Source organism: Engystomops pustulosus, chromosome 8, assembly GCF_040894005.1.
Source record: "Engystomops pustulosus chromosome 8, aEngPut4.maternal, whole genome shotgun sequence".
Lineage (NCBI taxonomy): Eukaryota > Metazoa > Chordata > Amphibia > Anura > Leptodactylidae > Engystomops > Engystomops pustulosus.
Genome location: NC_092418.1, coordinates 62,607,563 through 62,635,047, shown reverse-complemented (window position 1 = coordinate 62,635,047; position 27,485 = coordinate 62,607,563). Strand labels below are relative to the sequence as shown.

The 27,485-nt window shown below is 42.5% G+C and overlaps 1 protein-coding gene across 3 annotated transcripts in view; it reads right to left on the bottom strand.

Moving 5' to 3' along the window:
- Positions 1-27,485, bottom strand: part of TRPM2 (transient receptor potential cation channel subfamily M member 2) — a 419,555-nt gene that overhangs the window by 373,807 nt on the left and 18,263 nt on the right. For all 3 annotated transcript variants that reach the window (XR_011849388.1, XM_072120992.1, XM_072120993.1), the window contains exons 2-4: positions 16,144-16,312; positions 12,895-12,980; positions 2,073-2,244 (exon numbers count right to left, since the gene is read on the bottom strand). Coding sequence is in view for 2 of the 3 variants with exons in the window: in XM_072120992.1 (XP_071977093.1) it covers positions 2,073-2,244; positions 12,895-12,980; positions 16,144-16,275 (390 nt within the window). In the remaining variant the exon portion in view is untranslated. The remainder of the gene's footprint in view (positions 1-2,072; positions 2,245-12,894; positions 12,981-16,143; positions 16,313-27,485) is intronic.

Below are 27,485 nucleotides of genomic sequence, written 5' to 3'. Positions count from 1 at the left end.
ATAGAATCTCATGCGGATATAGGAAGGGTTCCTCCATAGGGAACATGTTAGTACAGAGTCACTTTTGCAAAGCTAAAAAAGAACAGTGCCATAAATATGCAGGCTTCTATCCATGTGGACTATGCAATGCATGCCAAATCCTAGTCAAGAAAATAGCATTTGACGACAAGGACGGCCGTAAATATGTCATTAAGGAACATATTACCTGTTCTTCATCCGGAGTCATTTATGCTCTCCAATGTCCCTGCAACCTGGTGTATATAGGGAAAACCATCCGGGAAATGAGAATAAGAATCAGAGAACACCTCTATTCAATTAAAAACTATGATAAAGCACAGAGAGAGGCTCTCAGACAGAACAAGCCATTCCAGCCCACACCAATTGCGGAGCATTTCAAGAAATTCCATAATTGCAACCCAAAAGGCCTTAAGGGCTGGGCGATCACCCAAATAACATTGGGGATCAGAGGTGGAGACTTGGACACACTGCTTCTCCAGACGGAGAGCCGGTGGATATATAGGATGGGAAGCCTCAAACCCAGAGGCCTGAATGATAACTTTGGCTTTGGATGTTTTCTCTAAAACCTATTACACGACACTAAAGCGCACTTATTTTTCATGAATTGATCCATATCCCGTTTTCAAAATGGGGATGGATAAGTCTCCTTCAGAGAAAATTACATCATTTTTCTTCACTCTGTCAATCATAATAGTGACGTGTTATATCTGACCACTTATTACCATAAAACTTGTCATCATCTTTTTACATCGTTTTGTGCAAAAAATAATTAATTATGAAAAATTAATCATAAAAGGTCAGGCTCACTAGACTTCAGACATGACAATGTCACATTTTGGTTTAAATAGCCATATCTGCTGTTTCAATATTGGTGAAGGATACAATACTTCATCATCTAATGACATTTAATTATATTGAATGTGTGGCATTCTTTTCACAATGAGCACACATTAATAACATTATTACAGCATATTAGACACTCTCATAACTAATAACAATGTTACATTCCACAGAAATAACAGTGGAATCTCATTGGCTAATTCAGCTGCCATTCTTACCTATTCAAATAAAAGGCGCCCGAACCCGGCCGCCCCCACCCCTAGAAGAAGCCGGGGAGACCCGGCGAAACACGTGTCGGGACTTCTCTTTCTATGTCTGCAGCCACAACTCAGGGACAGAAAACTCATAAGGGACAGTGTTAATTGCGGTACACATCCATAGATGATCGCAGAGTGGATCATACTGGCAAGAATAGTGACTGTGATCTCAGTAGCAAGCTGTATGCTCCAAGAGACTTAGTCACTCACATCACCGCAGTAAGAGGAGATCGCGGCTTACAGATTTTTATCATTGCGATCTCCCTGCATAACAATAGCTGACAGCAGCACAGTGCCGTGTCCTGTCAAAAGACAGGCACACACCTGCTCCCTGCGATCTCAACAACAGATCATCATTAACCCACACAGTCCCTGATCCCCACAAGGAATTAGTGGTGGGCATCAGTTATACTTACAGGAGGGTTTAAATAAAATATAAGGGGACTCCCACCTGAACTTATATCCCTAAGTACAAGATTCTTACTTATGTGGCAAGGACATAGTATGGCAGAGTATAATAATGCCATACTAGTTGCTTAATTAACACTTGATTCTACAGTGTGAGAATATACTCCAGATTTTAAATAAATTAATAAAAGTGAAATTTTATCACACTCACAACTTTCCTTCTACATTTTCCCCCTCCCTTTTTTCTTTGTTGAAATATCTTATTCTTTACTACTTATATACATGTATAAATAATAGTTACTTAAATATTTATAAAAATGGTGTTTTTTAACAAAACGTACTTTTAGTACTGCTCAGATCATCGTTGTTGGCATACAGAGGCTTAGCAATGATGTAACTTTGACAGTGCAAACCCTCTATAGCCTAATAAGGTCATGGCCACATGCAATAGCAAATGCATACTGTGGATGCAATATCCCGAACAACCGATTCAATGAAAGCTTATAAAGTAAAAATGATAAATAATACAAAAATAATTACAAAACAAACCTTCCCAGTTCTGGGGCCCTGCCCAGTGAAGTTGATATCTCCAAATGCGTCTGTAGGCATTTCCTTTATATGTTCGTTTATGTTCCACGTTCCTTTGCTTTGGAATGACTGTAGTCTTATAGCAGCATCTATATGTTGTTCTTTAGAGTATCCGCACATACATACAATCTGCCTGTTAATAAAGATATAATAGTGATATAGTTGTTTCCATGATGTTAATTGGTTATGAAACACAAAATAGAAAATATTTTTGATTGCTGGCTATGTGCTATTGTTTCCCTTGTAGAGTGTTTCATATGTGAGTAGTTGAAAGGAATTTTAACACTGTGGCCCTCTAAAAGGACACATACAAGCATACTTGAGTCAGAAATGTTGTCATATTTTACAGCTTTATGAAGAATATATGTTTTCCAGGGGTGTAACTACAGGCTTAGCAGCCACAGCAGTTGCTATGAGGCCCACAGTGTCAGATGGGCCAGGGCATCTGGGGTATTGGATGTGTATTCTGTGCTGTATGTGTATATTTTTATGAGTAAATGTTCTAATAATAAATAATAAATCTTTATATAGCACCATCAAATTACGTAGTAATTACAAATGTAATATTACATTACAGAGTACAAACGTTCATATGGAACAATAGGAGTGAGGGTCCTGCTCGCAAGAGCTTACATTCTCTGAGGATGAAGGGGATGACATCAGAGGTGAAAGAGATTGGATAATGGTCCAGCCATAATTTTTATAAGGGAACAATATAAAATAGTTATATTTTAATTTAATAAATAAAAATTCTGCTGCTTGAACCAACCATCAGCTGCCATCTTATTTACAAAGTCCAAGGTAAAAGTGACTACAGACTAGCCTGGAACTTGTTATATACTTGGTGTTTTTCAGATAACAGGCGGGAGATAGGACATAGGATGGGTTATTAAGGGGAGATTTGACATTTGAAGAGGAAAAGATATAAAATCCGCACTGGCAGAAGATGAGGACTTGTGAGTATAAAAAGAAAAAGTTTATTTTAGTCCATGAAAGTTAAAAATGACATCATAGTAGACAAGCAAAAAAAGAAAAAAGGAAACACTTTTCGGACAAAAGCTCAATGCGTGTCCGTAATCATACCTGGATTTTCAAAAAATGGAGAATGCCTTTATTTAGGAGGAGAAAACACTAGCGGAAGTGGGCATGTAAGCCTGAGTTAATCACAGAACGTGTAGCCACATTGTGTACGTAGCCCTAGCAACAACAGGAACATTATATGACATAGCTCCAGACTGAAAATATGCAAGTGTCATCAAAACAACGAGGAATAAGGGAAAAGGTAGAGGAATAAGATGACAAATGAGAATACTGGTAAGAATCTTAAATGCGTAAGTGAAAAGCATAAGATTAGTATATAAACATTCCTTTTGGGTAACGTGTGTCCAAAAGCATTATCCAGTAGGCTTCACGCATGCACAGCTTTCTGGTTTGATCGCCTCCCCTTTTGTCTGTATGTATTTGTTCAATAGCAACAATGGACAGAAAATGTGTAGAACCATTGTGTATTTCGCGGAAATGTTTTGAGAGACCCAATGTGTTGCGCAAGTTGACTAAGGTATTAGGATTGGCACCACTAATATGTTCCGCTATGTGGATTTTCAATTTTCGGGTCGTACACCCTACATATTGTAATGTGCAATGTCGCTAGATAAACTACATTATTGGATTCACAATTCAAATATTTAGAGATAGTGAAGATAGATGAGGTCACAGTGGATGTAAAAAATAGTTTTTTGTATATACTGGCATATGTTGCATCTTTTTCTCTCACAACATACACTGCCTTTAAAACCTAACCAGGTAGATTTAGTTTGTTGTTTTGTAAAAGTGTTGGGTGCAAGAATTTTTCCCAAAGTGGGTGCCCTTGTGGATATGCATTGTATGCCACTTTCTAGCAATTTGTTTTAAGCCTCATCCAGATATAATAGAGGAAGATATTTTTTGACAATGTTAACAACACTCACCGTCGCGCGGTCCTCGACCAAGCCACGCAGGTCAGGTCCATGGACGGCTCCGGCCCTCCCTGGTCATCCCCGTCCGGCCTGGTAAGCACCGCTCGTCCCGTTGGCAGCGGCGCCTAAGGGAGAGCGGTGGTGCTCCATGCACCTTAAATCAAAAGATCCCGGTGTGTCGCGCGGAGGCAGATGACGACTTCCGGCGCGATCGGAAGTGACGCTCCAAGCCGGGTCCCGGAGTATGAACGCCAGCTGCAGCCTTCAACAGGGGGATGGGCTCCCCTAGAAGGTATTTAAGTCAGGTTTTTGCGGGTACACGTTGATCTGAGGGCTAAGTTCAAAGTTTGTTCTGGACTTTGTTCGTGCAGCCGTGTGTCTTGTCTCCCTGCTGTCACAGCCATGTCTGAAGAGGCAGATGCAGGCTCTCTCCCCCTGCTGGTACCCGTAAGTGCGCTGGAGGTGTCCTCCACATGGTATATGTGTATATATATGTGTTTGTTACGGTCTCCTGCAACAAATTCTCCTCCTCCCCTTCCAGGAGGAATCTGGTGGAAAGGGGAAAGGGAAGGAGGGGAAGCGGGAGAAAGGGGGCAAAGTGGCGAGATCCAAATCAAAATCATCGGATGTTCAGAGCAGAAGATGTAACATGTGCATTAGCAAGTTACCTGATATGCATAAGAAGCCAATATGTAAATCTTGCATAGATAAATTATTGAGAGATGAAAAAACCTCATTTATGGATGAGATTAAGGAGTTTATCGAAGAAAAATTTGTATCCCTCGCTTCAACCTCTCAGGTTCTTCAGGGTCCTTCCCCTAAAAGAGCCTGTATGGATCCAGATTTAGCCACTCCTGCATCAGATTCAGATGTCTCTGAATCTCCGTCATGTTCTTATAAAGATTCAGAAGTTACGCACTCTGATTTACAAGACTCTGAAACCAGGTATTTGTTCCCTATTGAGGAAATGGAGAGACTGCTCAAAGCGGTAAGGGATACACTAAACATTGAAGACATAATCCCTCCTAGATCAGTCGAAGAGGATCTCTTTGGAGGACTGAGGAATCAAAAACGAAGGGTCTTTCCCGTTAATGAGGCCTTGAAAGATCTGATTATGACAGAATGGCAAGAACCTGAAAAGAAAATAACGGTCTCCAAAAATTTCAGGAAACGACTTTTGTTCGAACCTAATGATTCAAAAATTTGGGACGCCTGTCCTAAAGTGGACGTACAGGTCTCCAAGGTATCCAAGAAGATGGATTTACCATTTGAAGATGCGGGGCAGCTTCGGGATCCTATGGATTGTATATCCGAGGCACTACTTAAGATTTAGCATAGATGTATCCCATGCTTTCCTAAGACTAACCTGACGGCTACCTCGGTAGCCAGGACACTACTCTTCTGGCTGAAGGAGCTGGAAAATCATATTAAGGACCATACTCCCAGAGAAGTTATCCTTGAGAATATTCCTCTCCTAAAACTAGCGACAGCCTTTTTAGCTGATGCCTCAGCAGAATCCATCAGATTTTCAGCTAAAGAAGGGGCCCTATCCAATGCATCCAGGAGAGTGCTTTGGATAAAGCAATGGGGAGGAGACATCCGTTCCAAAACAAAATTGTGTGGAGTCCCCTTTTCCGGCGAGTTTGTCTTCGGCCCGGACCTCGATGCAATTCTCGAGAAAGCCGCCAACAAGAAGATGGGATTTCCGGAAAATTGACCCGACACCAAAAGAAAAATTTTTCGTGGCCCCAAGGACCAAAGGGAAAGCTACAGAGGAAAGGGCAAACAAGGCCGTTGGAGTTATCCCAAGGGAGGCAGAGGTCGTGGCTTCTTGTTAAATAGTGACCCATCAAAAAGTAAGAAGCAGTGACGCCAGGGTTGGGGGAAGACTCACGTTTTATATTTCTCAGTGGGAGAAGATAACATCAAATCTCTGGGCAAGAGACATTGTAGAAAATGGTTACAGAATAGCATTTTCCCGTCTTCCCCCTCAATGATACTTCTGTCCATCTTCGTCATCTCCTTCTACACAGGTCACCATCTGGCAGGAGGTCCAGAACCTGCTACAACTGGGGGCCATCCTGAGAGTTCTGCTCAATCAAGAGGAACAAGGGTTCTACTCCCGTCTGTTCACAGTGAAAAAACCCAATGGATCGAACCGTTTCATAATAAATTTGAGAGGATTAAATCGCTTCATAATATACAGACGCTTCAAGATGGAGTCGGACAAGAAGGACAACATCAGACACCTCGTACTATCATTCAGGAAAAAGCCAAGTGTTTCAATCCGGACAGCTATGAAGCTCTTAGGACAGATGACAGCCAGTATCCCAGCAGTATCATGGTGCCAAAACCATTCCAGATCTCTCCAAAGCTGGATCCTTTCATCCTGGGACAGTTTAGAGAAAAGGGTCCAGATCCCGCTGAGCGTGAAACGAGATCTTCTGTGGTGGCTAAGTACAAAGAACTTAGGAAGGGGCGTCCCATGGATCCAACAGCCCTTTATTACCATCCAGACGGTTGCAAGCAAGTCAGGTTGGGGCGCTTGTTTCCAGGATCAGTTGGTACAGGGTCAATGGACTCAGGAAATCAGTGCCAAATCCTCCAACTTCAGAGAGTTACGTGCGGTTTGGGAAACACTGAGATCCAACAGGTCTCACCTAAGGAATTCACACCTCCTGATATTATCCGACAACATCACCACTGTATCATATCTGAGGAGACAAGGGGGAACCAGGTCTCCGGATTTACTGGCCCTATCACAAAAGATCTTCAAATGGGCAGAGGACAATTGCCAATCTCTCTCTGCGACTCATCTTCGTGGAAGAGAGAATCTAACAGCCAACTTCCTGAGCAGAAAAACTCTCTCACCAAACGAATGGTGCCTAAAGCAGGAGATTTACGACCATCTGATCACCTTATGGGGGCAGCCACTCATAGATCTGTTTGCCTCAAGAGAGAATACAAAGTGCAACCATTTTTATTCTCTAGACACACAAGAGAACCATTCTCGATTCTGGACGCATTCAGCCATACTTGGGACCAGCCACTAGCATATGCCTTTCCCCAATTCCCCTGATTTCAAAGGTGCTACGCAAGATCTACCTGGACAAGGCCAGGGTAATACTAATCTGCCCGAACTGGAGGAAGAAGAGTTGGTACCCTCTTCTGAGATCCATGGCTCTTCAGGAACCCATATTGCTTCCTCCGGAGAAGGATCTCCTATTCCAAGGCCCAGTCCTTCATCCAAGGCCGAGCTACTTCGACCTATCGGCATGGATCCTGAAAGGGAACTCCTGTTAAGGAAGGGTCTTTCCTCAAAGGTGGTGAACACTCTACAGGCGAGTAGAAAACTAGTGACATTTGCCATATATCATAAAATATGGAAAAAATTTGTATCCTTTTGTGGGGATAAACCTCCATTACAAGATAACCCTAATGTCTTTCAGGTGTTGGAGTTCCTGCAAGCTGGATTAGAAAAGGGTCTATCCACAAGCACTTTAAAAGTGCAGGTGTCAGCCCTCGGTGCTTTTCATGACTGCTGCCTTATGGACAATAGGTGGGTAAAAAGATTCATAACCGCCTCTTCTAGGATCCATCCTCAGGTCCTTACTAAAATCCCTACCTGGGACCTTACTTTGGTTCTCAATGCCTTAACTAAAGGTCCATTCGAACCAATAGAAAGTACTGATATCAGAAACCTGACCTTAAAAACAGTTTTTCTGATAGCTATAACCTCAGCCCGAAGACTAGGAGAACTCCAAGCCATTTCTATACACGAGCCTTACTTAAAGATTTTAGATGACAGAATTATAATAACTCTTGACTCTGCTTTTCTTCCAAAGGTGGTCCCGGATTTCCACAGAAACCAGGAAATTATCCTACCATCCTTTTGCAATAATCCGACATCCTCCAGGGAGGCCGAACGGCATACTCTTGATGTAAGGCGCATGGTATTAAAATACCTTCAATCCACCGAGGAATGGCGAGTAGATAATAACCTATTCATTCAATTCCAGGGGCCCAACAAGGGAAAAAAGGCATCTAAGGTCACGATCGCTAGATGGCTCAAGATGGCAATCTCAAAGTGCTACAGCCTACAGAACAAGCCAGTTCCATTGAACATAAGGGCCCACTCCACAAGAGCCATGTCTGCTTCGTGGGCAGAAAGAAGGGGAGCTACGCTCGACCAAATCTGCAGGGCAGCAACTTGGGCTTCCCAAAATACATTCCTTAAACATTATAGATTGGACATTTCTAAGAATAAAGATCTGGCCTTCGGAAGGAAGGTGCTTCAATCAGTTATCCCACCCTAGCTTATCATCTCATTTGATAAGTCTCCAGGTGGCCGTCATGGGGGACGTGGTGGAAATTAAGATTTGTATACAAAGAATGTGGAAATTTGAGTATATCATGCAATTAATCGTATAGCCAACACACCCTATACAACATTAAATCAAAACCAAAAAAACAAGTTGGTGTGTAAAGGCTAAATGGTATACAAATTTTATTAATTTCGAAAATATGGGACACACATGTGAAAAATGCTATGCATCACATTGCATAAAAACATTTAAAAAGTGTATCAAATACACATAACAAGTGGCCACACACGGCCACCAGTCACCATTGAATAAGAAGGGTAGCCCCCATGTAAAGTTAAGAAAAATATATAGCCAACAATAAATACAAAATGGCACAACGGTCTATCAAGTATTTGAAGAAATAGGCAAACTCCTAAATAGAGACATGAAACCCAGGAAATGGACTAAACAGGGGGAGTAAGCCACTAAATGGTAAATGGACCAGCCAAAAGATGATTGAATGACTAAAAAGATACAAAGTAAACCATGGTGGGACAAAGGTGAAAAAAGGCGAAGAAACCTACCGGTAAATCGGTTTCTACTAGTCCACCATGACGGCCTATTTATTCCCTCCCTAATATTGATTGTTTTGCTGTATTCAGGTGTGTGACTTAACATACTAATAAATACAGTTGCATCCATTCCAGGTGTGGTTATTTGGTAGACACTGGTGGGAGGATGCTGGGAGGATGCTTTTAACCTCTCTCCTTCCTGTTCCCACAGAGGACAAAGGGCATCCTCCAGGTGGCCGTCATGGTGGACTAGCGGAAACCGATTTACCTGTAGGTTTCTAAATCTTAATTTCTCCTCCCAAACAGCCATGTATAGATTGGCCTTGGGTGCGCGAAAAACAAGCGCCCATAGGACATCCTACCCTTTGGAGATGGAATTGATTGCCAAAAACAAAAATGTTATTACGTAAAAGAAAATGCAACACATAAAAAATAGGAGAAAAAGTACTAAATCGTTGTAGGTGTGATGCCACGGCTCTACATGCCCCCTCATGGGGAATGCAAGTGTATAGAGCCACGACATCACAAGTCAACCAACTATAGTCGGATGCCCATGTTATATGTTCCATAGCACACAAGACAGTTTTGCTATCCCCGATGTAACCCGGCAGTCTGAGTACAAAGGGCTGTAGAAGAGAGCCGAGCCATGAGCCCAATCTTTCCAACAACGATCCGATTCCCAATACTATTGGACGGAATTTAGGAGGAAAAGTGTTCTTATGTGTCTTTGGCAAAAAGTACATATTGGGACAGACAGGATCCAAAGGGACAAGGAAGTCGGCCACTGACTGACTGAAGATTCCTAGTAGAACGCCTTCTTCAATTATTTTCTGTAGTTCCAGGGTGACACGTGTGGTAGGATTTTCCTGGATCTCCAAATAGGTGGTGCGGTCTCCAAGCATTTTGATGGCTTCAAGATAGTATAATTCTCTGTCGAGAACCACCACAGAGCCCCTTGTCCGAAGGATGAATTATAATGTTCGGATTCTGTTTTAGTTTTTTTATGGCAAAGTTTTCTTCACAAGTGATGTTAGATTCACAATTATCCATGTTGTCAATTTGTCTTTTTAGGCATGTTAAGTCTCCTTCCACCAATCGTTGGTAGGCATCCGTTTCAGGTGTTCTGGAGCTCACAGGGTAAAATTTTGAGTTTTTCTTTTGTACAATATTGGAGGTATTGTGTGTTTCATTTTCTTCTATAGAGTGATAGCAACTCAGACTCTGAAGACTCATAAGTTGACATATACTGCTTTGTGTTTCAAAATCCATAGTTAGATCAAAAGAATTATTACGTATTTCATTTAATAGTGTGGGAGAAGTATCAATGGGAGGCAAAGAAGCAGGTTCCGAAGGTGAAGCATTCGCAAAATATTTTTTGACCGTGAGCAGTCTTATGAATTTATTGACATCACATAAAGTTCTTGTGGGGTCAAATCCCATTCCTTTGGCTAAGACTTGTATTTGATGTGAGTCCAATTTGGTGGCTGACATTTTTATGACATTTTCAGTGGATGAGTTGGTGATCACTTCTTTTGCGTTTGTTGAGTTACATATAACCATATGTCGACTTCCCTTGTGTGATCTTTTCCCCGTCCTTCTTGTTTTTTTTGTGTTGTTTTTCAGGATGGAGGGGGGCGTCTCGTTTTTTGATACCGCACCTTGAGACATGGTGTCAAAGTCCATGTTAACGTCAGAGTCATATTCTGACGAGGAAAAAGTTACATGCGTTTCTGTGACATGACATCTCATGCAATTGGAGACAGAGGTTTTAAGAGCATGTTTGAAACTTTGGAGGGTGGCTATTAGTCTGAGAGTCCAGGGAAGGGCATTCCAGAGAATTGGTTCAACTCGGTAGAAGTCCTGGAGACGTGCAGGAGAAGTTCGAATCAAGGGTGAGTAATTGTTCATTTTTATCTACTATCTTACCTGTCTCCTGCCCTAACTGCATTGTATAACTGCAGTCACACACTTGTCCGAATATTAACTGCAATATATAACTGCAGTCTCATACTTGTCAGAATATTAACTGCAAAGTAAAACTGCAGTCACATACTTGTCAAAATATTATTATACTTAGCACAATATTATGCTAAGCAAACAAAAAATGCAAGCATCTAAGAATGCAAGCATCCTATGCTACCACTAAATTTATACAAGAGACCAGGCCCTCATTTAGCTCATAAAGCAAATAATCTCGGACAGTGATTTTCAATCTTTTTTGAGCCGCGGCACACTTTTTATACTTAGAAAATCCTGGGGCACACCACCAACAAAATAGCACAAAATGACACTAAAACAGTCATAAAAGGCCTCCCTTTACTAATAAAAAAACCCCTAGCGGCCTCCCTTTACTAATTAAGAGCCCCTAGCGGCCCCCCTTTACTAATTAAAAGGCCCTAGAGGCCCCCTTTTACTAATTAAAAGGCCCTAGAGGCCTCCTTTAACTAATAAAAAGCCCCAGCCTCCCTTTACTAATAAAAAAAGACCCTAACTTCCTTCCTTATACAAATAATAACCTTATATACTTACCCTTGATGTCTTCTTCCGCGTAACTTCTCTCCTAATGGCGATCCGCCCATCTTCTGTAGCTCCTGCACCGCACGGCCCATGTCACGTGACTTACGCGACCTGACGTAAGGTAAGTATGGGGGCAGAAACACGGGGGCGTGGCGGCAGCGATACACAGGGGCTTCCCCCGGCACACTCAACCATGTGTCGCGGCACACAGGTTGAAAATCACTGATCTAGGAGACTTAACAGATGTGGATCAAATTCTAAACAGAGAAAAACAAACTCATTGAAGGGCATATATAAACATCAAATGTTAGAGAAAGAAACAAACACATGCAATACAAAGGCAATTAACAGATATATACTATTGCAGAAAGTGAGACTGGATTCAAAGACAGAGTAGATGGGTGAAAAATGTATTCAGCAATTGGAGCTATATACCATTGCAGAAAGTACACAATGCTCTAAATATGTATGAATATGTGATGTGTATATGCTGTATGTATATATGGTGTGTACACAGTGTATGTTTATTTTTTTATGGGGCAAGTGGGATCCCATTCAGAAGTTCACAATGGGGCCCTGACTCTCCTAGTTACACCACGGTATGCTTGTTATTCTGCAAGTGTAACAAAAGCAGAGATAAATACATCAAAAACAAATTTAGAGACTCTTCAGTTTATGGCTTTCTGAAAAGAAAATGAGAAGCAGAAAGCTTCTTTTCATCCCACACAATCTATTATAATATTGTAAATGACCTATTTATACAAAGAAAGGTCATAGGTATACAGGCTGTCCCTGACACCGAAATTACAGAGTACTCCTAGTTACAGACAGACCTCCGTGCTCTCTGGATGCTGTTGATTTACAGATCTTTAGTCCCAGGCTGCAATGATCAACTGTAAGGTGTCTGTAATTAAAGTAAACCTATCACCAGGAATGTCATGTTTAGCTAGTGACAGGTTCCAATAGCCTATGCCATGCTGACTTTTACTCTTTGTGAGCATTTTGAATAATTTCAATAGTTTATGTAAGTTTAATTTACATTACCTGGCTCCCTGCCAGCAGTGGGTGGTGAATCCCTGGTGAGGGACAGTTATTTTTGATAACAAAAAACAAATAACAAATGTGGAAATCAGCCACCATACGTGGACCATTAAAATCAGGTGGATAATCATAGTAGCTTAGGTACAGAGACCCAAGAGAAACCAAGCCGCTCTAGAAATCCAAATAGAAGGCAAGTAGCGAAAAAGGAATTCTACAGCGAGGTAAAATAAGAATGCTTTAATAGGATATTAAATAATATAAGCCATTGACGTGTTTCGGAGGGCCTATTAAAAATGTCCTATTAAAGCATTTTCATTTTACCTCCCTGGAGACCTCCTTTTTATCAGCTGTTTTTGATATTTTATTATTACATTGTACAGAATAGCTTTTGTACCTTGTATCAGTCACGTTGGCGCTTTCCACATAATAGATACATTCTTTCTTTTTAATATGTTCTGAAATCCAAGAGCACATAGTACCCTGAAATAAGATAGTAATATAGCATCATGAAATAAAGAAAAACTTAAGTATAAATAATAAAACTTATAATGAAAAAAAAAAATCTGCCGCCTTATATTACCATTAGTTAGCAAATAATGTAATAGAGTGATTGATGTAAAATACATTGAGTTACCATCCATTTACTATTCTTTATACAGAAATAAAGCTACATTGATAGAAATAAAGCTACATTGCTACATTGCAAAAGGAGCAGTAATTTGACTGAATAAAATAGTTTGATGTTAGCCTGAACGAACTCTATGGATACTTTATTTTTTCTAACCAAAAAGTATCACAATTTAGTCTTAACTGGTCAAACCTGGTAAACCTTCATTTTGACCATAGCCTCTTAGTAAATCAGTAGTGCAGTACGCTGTTGGTAGGAAATTAAGACTGGCATTTAAAACTCCAGTCTTAATAAATTTTAGTGGGGCATTACCATAACACCTTAAAGGGGTATTCATGCTAATCAAGTTAGGTACTATCCACAGAATAGGGCCTAACTTGCTGACTGGTGGGGGTTTCAGTGTTGAGACCCCCACAGATCTTGAGGGGGTTCCGACGGGGTCTTGAGGTACCTCCCTCTGATCCCTCATCATTCCAGGAGATAAATGGAGCAGACGGCCTTGTATATCAGCTCCATTCATCTATATGAAAAAAATCAAGCATTTTTTTTTTCTCCGGAATTGAGGGTTCAATTCTGTAAAACAGTCAAACATAAAATGGGATATCACTCTAATTGTGCTGACACATGGAATAAAAGTAATACCGCATATTGCTCTTCATGCATGCTATATGTATTATTATAGAATTGTTGTCAAAATGTGAAAATTCCATAGAAATGTTATGTTATTTTAATTGATGTGAGAGGTGTGAAGGATTCACAACCTTCTAAGGTAGCGGTTCTCAACCTATGGTTTGTGACCCTAGTGGAGGTCGAAAGACTAAAACACAGGGGTCCCCTAAAAGCATAGAAGCCACATTTTTATCACGTTTGTGCCACAATTCGAGGCACAAATGCAATAAAAAAAGTGTGCATTATGCACATAACAGTTGCTGCAGGACCTTGAATGACATCATTCAAGGTCTCGCTGCAGGGGTCACTATAGCAGCTGTATTTCTATACAGAAATACAGCACCTACAGCCTGCCCGCTAAAGGACCTTTGATGATGTAATCATCACATGACCCTCCGGCTTCTTGATCACATACAGCATACATACTGCTGGCAGTGAAGAGGGAGCAAGGACTAGACCTGTGTGGATCCTGGATAAGATCTGGGGAGGGGATTCTTTGTAGTTGAGGGGCGGAAGACAAGACCAAGTGGATGGATTCCATTTAAGGAGGGGAGCAATACCTGGGAGGAGTTCTGTTTGAGGAGGGGGTCGCAGACATCGGTGGCTACCTGAGTGAGGTGAGGAGGAAGATAAGACCTGGAGGGGGGGGGGTGTTGACAGTGTTATGGTAATTATACTGTTTTACGTAGGGGGCAGTAGTATAGTGGTTATATTTTTGTACCTAGGGGGCAGTGATATAGTAGTTATATTCTTGTACATAGGGGCAGTTTTATAGTAGTTATATTCTTGTACATAGAGGACACCCTATACACTTGTGTATACGCCTAGTTTTTCAACACAAATAAGATGTGCTGAAAAATGTCACCTCGGCTTATACAGGAGCCACGCCAAGCATCAGGGGCACCAGAAGGTAAGTATGTAAGTTTAATTTTTTTATGTGCTTGGCATACTGGGGGCTGGCTGTCTATTAAAGGGGGCTGGCTTGCTGGTTAATAAAGGGGGGTAGCTGGCTACTAAAGGGAGATGGCTGGCTGCATTATACTGGGGACGTGCTGGCTATATACTGGGAGGCTTTAACCAATGTGTTTCTTTCCCACCCTCTGCTTTCCCATACTTGAGTCAATAGGTTTTCCCAGTTTTTGGTGGTAAAATTAGGGGCCACGGCTTATACTCGGGTCGGCTTATACTCGAGTATATATGATTTATGTTCTTGTACATAGGTGGCAGTATTTATAGTAGTTATATTCTTGTACATGGTTTGGGGTCACCACAACATGAGGAACTGTATTGCGGGTTCACAGCATTAGAAAGGTTGAGAACCACTGTCCTAAAGGCAGTTTTGAAAAGTTTATATTTAAAAAATGGAGCGATTTCTGGGTAGTTTCTTTTAAACCCCCTATAAGATGAATTGGCATCTAAAATAATTGAATCTGAAATTTCCTTGAAGATTAGTTTAACTAGTTACTAATTTGGGCTGTCAGAATGACATTTAGAAATCAAATAATTGGATTTTTTTTTAAATTTACACCAAATAAATAAATGCAAAACATATCAACTAAAATATATGAAGTACAGCATGTCACAAAAAAATAAACATCACCCCGGTAAGTTAAAGCATTATAAAGCTATGACCACATATAATGACACATGGCACATTTCAAAACAGTCCCGAAGGGGTTAATAAAAGATAATACTAAGTTTGCTACTATAATCAGCACTATTTATTACTGCAATGGTATAATTTGCTGTGTTCTCATTATATAGATGGTATCTGTTAGACAACAAAGGAAACAAGTGTCATCAACAGCTGCAGTCCATGCTGGCATTTTCGGTTGCAAATCAGTTGCAATGACAGTGATAGCCTGTCACTATAGAAAAAGTGTAAAAGGGAAGTATGGTATTTACAATATAAACATCAGTACAATTCTGCTATTAAAAAATACATTTGGAGGCCGGAGAATACAGCTTCCTCCGTAATGTTCTGACCATTGTGCTTAATAGCAGATGCAGAATTTATTTTTTATCACTGGTAACGTTAGTGTGACAGTAGGCTGATATACTATTGAATATCAATTGTTTCTAGGCTCTACAGTTGTGCTAGGTTTGTGTTTATCAAGAAATTTCTCTTTCTTGTGAACATCTTCTATTATGACTGTGTGTAGATTACTGTACTAGTATGTGTTCTATTGTTTACCATTTCAGTCCCAGATTACTATTTTAATGCCTTTTGTGTCAGTCATGCCATCTTTTTAGTTCCCCTGCATGTCAGGGACATGAAGTGCTGTATAGATTCTGTAATCGTATCCACCAGTAGAATTAGTAGATTGATGTTGGGGTGAAATATACCTTTTCATCATCAGAAGGAGAAAAGTTGTTCCTTTTCTTCCGCTTTATCTTGTTAGTATGTTTCAAGTTCGATACTAAATGGGATATTGTTCTATCTTCATCTTGACAAATACTACTTTCGGTAGATAACATTACAGCGTTCAAGCTTCAATTAGAGTTTTTTCTACAACTAAAGAAAAAAAATACAATATTTATAATATCTACACACACCATGTTTATATTTTAATATATAGGTTTCTGAAGCCCAAATCAGGTGTAAATCATAAAGGAAGGGATATAATGCTTCATTACATTTCTCCTTGTCAGTGCATTGTATCAGTCTGTAGTTGGATGTCTTAAAGAGGACCTGTCTCCCCGAAATTGACCCCCACAAAATGTGCCCCCCATAATCCTCACCCCAGCCCCTTTCTCCCCAGACAGTTTTTAAAAAAATGTATTTGTGTTAAATTGCTTTACAGCTTACTAAATAAGAGGTCAGATTCTTATTCAATAGGGGGGCCGGCCGACACACCCCCGCCACGCCCCCTGTCTGCGGGGACCTGTAGGAGAAGCCGGCAGCATTGCATGTATTGCGTAATCGCTGCCGGGACTCCGAGATGCGGCAATGTATGTAAGCCTGGCGCGGCCACAGCTGCTGTTAGCGCGTCGCAGGCGCATCTCGGAGAGCCAGCAGCGATTACGCAATACATGCGATGCTGCCGGCTTCTCCTACAGGTCCCCGCAGACAGGGTGCGTGGAGGGGGTGTGTCGGCCGGCCACCTAATGAATAAGGCCGACTGCACGGGCTCAAGATAGGAGAATCCGACCTCTTATTTAGTAAGAGGTCGGATTGCTTTAAAGCAATTTAACACAAATATTTTTTTAAAAAACTATCTGGGGAGAAAGGGGCTGAGGTGAGGAGTATGGGGGGCACATTTTGTGGGGGTCATTTTTGGGGTGACAGGTCCTCTTTAAAGGTAACATTGGTGGCATACTTTTCCTTTTACCATACTGGAAAACTTAAATGCATACATTATATTCTATGTATTGGATAGAATCACTGGTTTGCAGGTTTGCATCCTACAAACCAATAATTTAAGGATCTGTCATACTGCAGCTTAAAGGACATCTATCACCAGATCAAGGATTATAAAGCAAGCACACTGACATACTGTTGTGTACCTCCTCTGGCAGAATATGCTCTTCTTTTAGCTTCTTATGCCCTAGTTTTTAAGAAAAAGAAAGGCTTTACAATTTTGCAAATGAGCCTGTGGTGCTCCAGGCTCCATTGACTCCTATGGAGCCTGGAGCTCCTCAGGCTGATTAGCAATATTTTTAAAGCCCTTTAAATCCTTGATATTTAAAGGAAATTTACCATTAGCTTTTATGCATTATGAACCAAGCATACAATGAGAATGTTGTAGCTACACGGATGCAGAGGCATACTGTTTAATCCCTGAACTGAGTGTTGTTTCTGGAAAAACTATTATAAAATTATGATAATGAAGCTCTGTCACTCCTCTGGCTGCCACAGCGCTCTCCTGATCCTAATTATGCGCTGCTTTAGCCTTGTCCTTCCCAGCATAAGCGGAGAATACATCATTACTATGTTGTCCCTGGCAGGCAGAAGTAATCAACCATCCCCCAGCTGCTGTGTATGAGTCATTCAGCTAAGACAGTTCAGGCAGCTCTTTTATGTACAAAAGCAAGTCTGCACCCAGCTTTCCCAAGGTCCTGAATTTTTTTTGTTTTTTGAGGAAAACCACTCAATCAGAGATTAAACAAGATATGTTTCTGCATCAGTGTAGCTACAGCATTCTCAAGGTATGTTTGGTTCAAGATGCATGAAAACAAATGGTAGATTTCCTTTAAATATATACATTGGGAATAGAAAGGATTCAGACCCCTTTAAATTATAACCTTTTTTTTATTGCAGCCAATTGGTAAAATCAAAAAGTTCTTTCTTTTGCTCACCTATGTACACTATGTACACTATGTACCAATCTTGACATAAAAATGCAGAAAGTAAACATTTTTGTTTACTTTAATTTATAAAGCAACATTTATAAAACAAGAAAAACTGAAATATCACATGGTCATAAGTATTGAAACCCCTTGCTATGACACTCATATTTAACTGAAATGATGTCCATTTCCTTCTAATCCTCCTTGAGATGGTTGTACTCCTTCAATGGAGTTGTGTTTAATTAAACTGATTGGACTTAATTTGGAAATGCATACTGCCTGTCAGAGCACATGAGAATCATGAAGGGGACTGCACAGATCTGGCCATGGTTACTAAAGGATTCTGCAGCACTCAGGGTTGCTAAGGGCACAGTGGCCTCCATAACACTTAAGTGGTAGAAGTTTGGGACGCTCTTACTCCACCAACCCGTGCAGCCAAACTTAGAGCCTTGGTGGGAGAGGTAAAAAAGAACCCCAAGATCACTGGTGCTGAGCTCCAGAGATGCAGAAGGGAGAAAGTTCCACAAAGTCAACAATCACTGCAGCCCCCCCCCCCACCAGTCGGCCTTTAAAGCAGAGTGTGCCAATGGAAGCTTCTCCTCCATGCTAGACATATAAAAGCCTGCATACAGTTTGCAAAAAAACATATAAAGGACTTCCAGACTATGAGAAATAGGATATTCTGTTCTGATGAGTAAAATAATCAACCTTTTGGTGTTCATTTTAAGCAGTATGCATGGAGACAAAAACAGGCACTGCTAAATAATCACCTGCCAAATGCAGTCCCAACTGTGAAACATAGTGGTTACAGCTTTGGGGATTTTTTTCAGTTGTAGAGACAGGACTACTGGTTGCAATTGAATGAAAAATGAATGCAGTATAGTACAGAGATATCCTAGATGAAAACATCTTCCAGAGTTCTCTGGACCTCTGACTGGACCTCAGACCACCTTACAACTAGACAAATACATTAAACATACAGCTCTGTGACCATTCTTAACTAGCCCAGCCAGAACCTTGACCTAGACCAAGTTGGGTATCTCTGGAGTGACTTAAAAATGTCTGTCCACCAATGCTGACCATCTAACCTGAGGAAACTGCAGAGGATCTGCAAGGAAGAATGGCAGAGGATCCCCAAATCCATGTGCGAAAAACTTGTTGCATCATCCCAAGAAGACTCATGGCTCTACTAGCTCAAAAGGTGTGTATACTTAATGTTGGAGTGCAAATATGATCTATTTTGGGTAGCAGTGAAACATGGCTGGACAATGGCTATGACTGGGCTGTTACTATAAATGCTTATAGTGTTTTTAAAAATAAATGTAAAAGTAAAAAGGGGGAGGGGGTTATTTATAGGTGAAATCTTTCCTCAAATCTGTCCTGCGAGATGACATTAGTGAAGAAAGCAAAAATGTGGAGTCCCCATGGGTGAAGATAAGGAGAGGGAAAAGTAATAATTAAATATTACTAGGGGTTTGTTATAAGGCTCCAAATATAATGGAGGCAGCAGAGGAACTGCTAATGAGTCAAATGGATGCGGCTTTAAGGAATGGTAAATTACTTATCATAGGGAACTTAAATTACCCCGGTATTGATTGGGGGGCAAAAACCTGGACGATACCTAACATGCTTGTGATTTTTACTGTTTATTTCATTTTGTATCAGTTCTATTGAAAGGGGGGTGAGTTTTTTTTTTAAGACCCTCTACGGTCTGTATTTCTCTTTTGTATATACTGTATTTTTGCATAGGATTTACTACAATGTGCCATAATCTGCAAAAACCATACAGCCTAAGCAATCGATTGCTGGTCCATTAAGGAGTCAGGGGGAGCGGCGATCTCAACCAAGATGGCAGCGTCCATGCAAACGCCGCCGGCAATCAAGGGGTTACCGTTGATAGCTATGGTTGTTTGCTGAAATATGAAAATCTATAAATCTGTATGAAGAAGGCTCACCCTTCATAAATCCTTAACAGCTTGCTGGCTGAAATATCCGTTAGTGAGTGTTAAGGAGTAAAAGGAAACCTGGCAGCACGGAGTGTCGTAGTAAACGAGCTTCATTACCTTGTACAGTGTGTAATCCCCATCCCTTACATGTACTCATTAATAAGTCAGGGAGGGCGGAGTAAAGTCAAGCTTGGCACACCCCGATCCACTGGGATTAATGCCTCTACAATGCCTAAATTTGAGGAGCATTCAGCTCCCTGCCTCCCTAACTTTGTCATGCTCCTTACCACATGGATTATACTTACAAACTTAAATGTGTCAAGATACCTTTCATAATTTTGGGGGCTCTATGTAATAATAGATTCAAATAATGTCAGGAAATGATGTATAATTTAATAAGTAGGTGATTGGAGAGCACCATATTTTAATTTATTAGGGGTACAGTGTCATTTATTTAAGGGCTTTAGAGTAATAATAAATTCAGGGTTGCAATATAATTTTTGATATATGCAGGCGGCACAGAGTGGTTTTATTATGAGAGTATATTTGATAATGGAGGGGGCAGGGTGGTCAATTTGGTTATGGGGAGAAATATTATCTAAGAGCACAGTGTGGGACATTTCTATTAGCAAGGTGACATTATATAAACTATAAGTGACTGTGGTATTTTTAGTTGCACAGTGTGGGGATGTGTTGCCAGAATCTGAAAACATCTGTTGAAAAATTCTGCAGCCGTAAGTCATGGCACTAATGGACATAAAGTCGAAGTCCTGTATTTTGTCAGTTAAGAGATCAAACTTCTGCCTCTTAATGATTATTCCTGTAGTAACTGACTAGCCTTCTAGCATGAGAAAGCTCTTATCATGTATAGTGCTTTATCCGTAGAGTCAGTAAGCCAAGTCTGACTGGGTGACTCATAACTCACAAAGCAGCTGGGGAATTGTGCAGCGATTGATTACTTCTGCCTGTCAGGGACAACACAGTGAATGCAGAAAGTCTCTTAGGGAAGAGTCTGGGGACCCTCTGGACCACCGCGGGAGTTGATGGTACCAGCCACAACCCGGGACCGGAGTCTAAGTGGCACCTGGTCTTCGCCAGGGCCCACCGCAAAGCGGGATGGTCTTGCTGCAGCGAGGTGCCACCAGGTCATTCCACGGGTGCGACAAGGCCCGCAGTGGCAGCCAATGTAGTACGGCAGGAAACAGTACAAACCTGAGATTGACAGCAGGAAACATGGAGGAATACTGGTAATGCTGACACACAGAGGAAATGATAGTACTGGCACGGACTAAAGATTCCACTGGACCCTAGAAGGCACAGCATGACATAGGAATGGTAGGAAAATGGAGGATCTCTAGTAACGCAGGAACACAGAGGTACCCTGGAAACACAGGAGATGCAGGAGGGCTTTTTCTTAGCAGGAAATGATGCTGAAGATCCGGCGAAGAAGGAAGGGAGGTGCCGGATTATATAGGTGAGCTAGATTAACCAGCTCCAGTCAGGAGGACGCTTGCCCCCTAAGTCCAGGAGAGCCGGCGCACGCACCCTAGGAGCAGGAGTGCGCGGCCTAGCAGGAGTACAGCCAGGAGCGTGGAGAGGTGAGTCCAGGCCAGAGAGGGGAGACCGCAGCACATAGAGGAGCACAGGTGTGCCTGAGATCCGTGACAGTACTCCCCGTTTATGGCCCCTCTTCTTCGACCTCCTTTTCAGTCCCAGGACATCTTCTTTAAAGTCCCAGGACATCTCTGGACGGGACTAAGAAGCTGTAAATATCGTCAGGACAGGAGGTGGTGAGGCCATGCAGCGAGGGTGACAATCTGGTCCCCAACCCAGAATCTCACCAGTCTTCCAGTCGAGGACCAGAGCTTGTTGTTGCAGCCATGGAAGACCTAGAAGAAAAGACTATGTGGATTGTGGCAGAACCTAGAAAACCAGAGTCTCTCTGTGATGAGCTCCAACCTCGATTGAAATTGGCTCAGTGCGGTACCGGACCGCTTCAGACAGGACTTGACCATCAACAGAAGACCGGGATAGTGGATTTTTGACACCTAGGAAAGTACCTCCCAGAAGTTCACAGTGTTGGGGTTTGCTGAACGTGAGAGAACGGACAGGAAAAACCCCAATAGAGTGTTTGGAGCTAGCACAGTAGAGGCAAAGCCTCTCCCTAAGACGTCTGGAAGGTTCCTTGACGATGAGACAAATTCTGTTGACTTGCATTGGCTCCTGTTCAGACTTTGCGGCTGGAGGCTGGGGCGGTTCTTGGAAAATCGGAGCCAAGTGTGGCCGACGTTTAAGCCGGACATGAGGTTGCTTCTGACGCATTTCTCCATCACGTTCTATGAACCGCACGTCTATCCAGGTGGCCAGGGTGATGAGACCACTCAGAGTAGCCGGCAGATCACAGGCAGCCAGTGCATCTTTCACCTGGGGAGACAATCCTTGCTTAAAGGTTGCTGACAAGGCCGCATCATTCCAGGAGAGCTCGGAGGCTAGGGTGCGAAACTTTACAGCGTACTCACGCACAGAAGAATGTCCTTGGCGCAGGTTCAGCAGGGCTGTCTCAGCTAAGGACACACGAGCGGGTTCTTCAAATACAGAGTGAAATTCAGCCAGAAAGTTGGTATGGGAAGCCGTCATTGGGTCGTTTCTGTCCCATAGAGGAACAGCCCAGGCCAGGGCCTTCCCAGAAGGAAGGCTGAGGATGAATGCCACCTTGGAGCGTTCAGTGACAAACTGAGTTGGCATAAGTTTAAAGTGCAATGAGCACTGGGTGATGAATCCCCTGCAGAGGTTGGGATCAGCTTGCAGAGTCTTGTTGCTGGAGGACATGCCGGGGTTGGTAGAGGAGTAGCAAGAGGAGACTCAGAAGCCTGATGCTGGGAATCAATCAGTAGTTGAAGCACAGAGGCCACCTAGCTTAGTAGTTCTCCATGATAAGCAATTTGCTGGGACTGCCAGTCAACAACGCTGGAGAGATCAACCAGAGGTCAACATGGTTTCATGTGACAAAGTGTCAAAAAACTCTCAGGGAAAAGTCTGTGGACCCTCTGAACCACCGCGGGAGATGACGGTACTAGCCGCAACATGGGACCGGAGTCTAAGTGGCACTTGGTCTTCGCCAGAGCCCACCGCAAAGCGGGATGGTCTTACTGCGGTGGGATGCCACCAGGTCGCTCCATGGGTGTGACTAGACCCACGGTGGCAGCCAAGGTAGTATGGCAGGAAATGCAGGAAACTGTACAAACCTGAGATGACAGCAGGGAACATGGAGGAATACTGGTAATGCTGGCATGGACTGAAGATTCCGCTGGAGAGGAACCCTGGAAGACACAGCAGGACATAGGAATGGTAGCAACATGGAGGATCTCTAGTAACGTAGGAACACAGAGGTACACTGGAAACACAGGGAATGCAGGAGGGCTTTCACTTAGCAGGAAATGATGCTGAAGATCCAGCGAGGCAGATTAAAGAGCTCAGGAGGACGCAGGCCCTTTAAGTCCAGGAGAGACGGCATGCGCCCTTGGAGCTGGAGTCCACGGCCTAGCAGGAGTTCAGCCAGGAGCATGGAGAGGTGAGTCCAGGCCAGGGAGTGGTACAGCGGCAGAGGGGACCGCGGCACATAAAGGGGCATGGGTGTGCTCGCAATCCGTGACAAGGATCGTGGGTGCATCTGTGACCATACTAAGCTGTTTAAAGTAATCAATACTGATGCCGAGAGTATAACATTACCAAGGGATTTTTGGAAGCCAGAAGAATGAGCAGTGGCTAATGAGGTTTAATGTAGATAAATGTATCATGATAAGATTCTCATGATTCTCAAGATTGTCAAGATTCTCATGATTCTCAAGATTCTCATGATAAGTGTTACGGGTGGTCCCGCAACCCATGTCTCGAGTTGCGGGCTCACCCGTGCCGCTCTATGTGCCCCCGCTCCGCTCCATATCCATTCTCGCTCCTTCTTCCGGGTCCTTGGCAATGTACATGTGTCACCGTGACCTAGGGCGCGCACCTGCTTCACAAGATTTAAAGGGCCAGCGCGCCGTTAATTGGCGCTGGCCTTACCCAGAATTCTATTTAGCCCAGCCTCTCCCCATACAACCTGCCGGATCTTTGTGCCTCACAGCCTTAGAAAAAGCTTGTTTCCCATGACTTTGGTGATTTCCCATTGTGACCCCGGACCTGATCCCATTTACGCTCCTCCGTTGCCAGCCCTGACCTTCTGCTCTGTCTTTGACCCTGAACCTTTGCCACCTGTCTTGACCTCCTGCCTGTCCCCGACCACAAACCTGCCTTCCATTTCTGTACCACGCATTGGCAGCCACCGCGGACAAAGTAGCACCTGTGGAATAACCTGGTGGTACCTTGCCGCAGCAAGTCTAACCCGCTTTGCGGCTGACTCTGGTGAAGACCAAGTGCCACTTATGTCATTGTCCGCGGTGGTCCATTGAGTCCACTACCTCTGGAGCCTGACAATAAGGACATAGTTTTGCCCTTATACAAATCACTGGTCATATCACACATGGAATATTGGGGCACATTTACTAAAGGCTGTGCACCAGTTTTTTGTTGGACTTTGTACATCGTTTTCAGTGCACTATTTTTCATGTGACACAGATGTGTGCACTGAAGGGGCATTCTGGTGCTCAGTCAGACCATGTGCAAGATTTAACAAGTCTGACATAACTGTGTTGCTCGCCCCATGTTAAAGGTGCACCAAAAAAAAGAGGTGCACTCTGTTGGAGCAGTGCAGAGGGTGCCAGAAATCCTGAATACAGCGCCCTCTGCACACTAAACAATGCTCCATTGTGAACAGTTTTGGGCACCAGTGTATACAAAAGACATAGTAGAACTAAAACAGGTACAGAAGAGAGCAACCAAGATTATTAGGGGACTAGAATACAATGACAGATTAGAAAATTGGGGGTTATTCAGACTGCTGAGGGGGGACCTCATTACAATGTACAAATACTTGAATGGGAAGTACAAGGATCTTTCAAAAGATCTTTTTATACCTAGGCCTGTAACCAGGACAAGGGGGCATCCTCTACGCCTAGAGGAGAGGGTATTCTACCATTGCCTTAGACAAAGGTTCTTTACTGTAAGAGCAGGGAGACTATGGAACTATCTACCGCAGGAGGTTGTTATGGCAGACTCTTTGTGCATGTTTAAAAGAGGCCTGGATGCCTTTGTGGAGAGCAAAAATATGACGAGTTGTGGGGAAAAAACATTTGTTTAATTCTTAAAGGTTCAACTTGATGGATTTGCGTCTTTTTCCAACATTAATACTATACTATATATATAATACTATTATACTGAGCAAAGCATCAGAATACTTATTACAAGCTCAGTAATAATGATAAAGTGTGAAAAGTGATAAATTTAAAAAGGCTAAATACTTTCAGACCCATTGTAAATATTTCGTAAGATGCGATTTGCCCTATGAATATGTCAAGGTGAAGTTGTGTTTTTATGTCTAGGATTTAAAAATATATACACCATATATATTCGAGTATAAGCCATGTTTTTCAGCACAAAAAATGTGCTGAAAAACCCTAACTGAGCTTATACTCGAGTTAAGAAAACAAACCAAAAAGTGTACTCACCTAACGACACCAATTTTTCCTACAGGCATTTTATTGAAGCAGGCACTGCAGGCTGTATACTGGGGGGGGGGGGGGGCGGGGTTCCGGCAGCCTATATACTGGGGTCAAAGGCAGGCAGGCTATATACTGGGGGCAGGGGCTGGCAGGCCATATTCTACAGGGGCTGGCGGGCTATATACTAAAGGGGCTGGCGGGCTATATATTAAAGGGGCTGGCTGGCTATATACTAAAGGGCTGGCTGGCTATATACTACAGAGGCTCACTGGCTATATACTACAGTGGCTGACAGGATATATACTGGGGGGCTGTGACCAATGAATTTCCCAACCTCTGCTTATACTCGGCTTTTTCCAGTTTTTTGTGTTAAAATCCGTCGGCTTATACTCGAGAATAAACTGTGTATATACTAACTGTAGCTCCCGGCATTGCCTGGGATAGTAAATAACTGATGTTAGCTATAACAAAATAGAATGGGTTAACAAAAAAATTTTTTATCTATCTCTATCTAATTATGTATATTTCTGCACAGTGAGGGTATTTTCATTACAATTTGCCTTTTACTTAGTTTCTATGTTCAATTCCAGTTATGCTTTGTCTTAATTCTCATCAGGTGAGTCTATGTATGTTGTTGTATTTTTTTTGTTTGTTTGTCTTAAAATTTTTCTTTTTTTGCGTTGTTGCAAATTTTCTTTTTTTGGGGGGCACATGTCCCTTGATGTCTTAATGAATATGGTAGTAGTTTTTCTCCCATTTCTATGCCAGGGGGTGACTGGAGTCATTTTGAGCCTAACTGAAAACTTTCACCAAATCGCAAATCATGAATTCACTGCACACTGCACACTGCATGTGCTGTCTGTAGCATCTAGCTGCTGCTAGTGTACTGTGCAGTAGCGATTCTTGCTCCAATCTCTGGATGTTCTTTAAGGGGGATCTGTATACCCCAAATAGCAGTTCTATTTAGTAACAAAATCGAATGGGAAGAAATCTGTTTCACATTCCTGCAACTGCAGTAGTGATTTGTGGACCTCTCACTGGGTGTCAGTTGTGGGGTATCTGTATAACGCAAATTCCCATATTTTTTTGGGGCTATAGTTTAGAGCTAGATTTTCGTGTGAAATCCACGTAGTTTATACAGTGATTTTCACTGTAATTACATAGTGTCAGTTGTGGGGTATCTGTGTAACGCAAATTGGCATACCTTTTTGTGGCTATAGTTTAGAGCAAATGGAGCAGGCAGAGGTCGCACCACAGTAAGGGGACGTTGCAGCAGGGGTGACTCTGTGAGGCCAGATCTGCCTTTGTCATCTAGAGGCAGTGTGTTGATTAACAACCCAAAGGTTGTTGAATGGTTGACAAGGTCATCCAATTCCTCAAATATAGCGTTTGACAACCCCAGCCAAAAGTCAGTGGGTTCCTCTGATACAACAATTAGTTGGTATGGCCCAGGAGCAGGTCAGCCGCTCACCTGTTCAATCTGCCTCTGTCCTGTTCTTTTCCCGCAGCCAGAGAGCTACTAGGTGGTCTGGAGTCAGCTCCACTAATCAGCGAGGATGAAGTATTTGAGGACAGTCAGCAGCTGCTTGGCAGTGAAGAGGTGGTGCAGACTTCCACTGCTTTCTGAAGTAGACAGGCTGTGCATACTGACACCGGTGAGGAGAGTACCAGTGACAGGGAAACACAAATTGACAATGATGTAGCTGAGCGCACTTGGCAGCTGGGTTTAGCAGGGGATTCATCATCTTCATGTGAAGAGAGTGTCAGTTTGCATGTCAGGCAGCAAGTCGCCACTGTGGCCGTGAGTCAGCAAGGTGGCAGCAATGTGAGGATGGGAGCCAAATGTCCGCGGGGT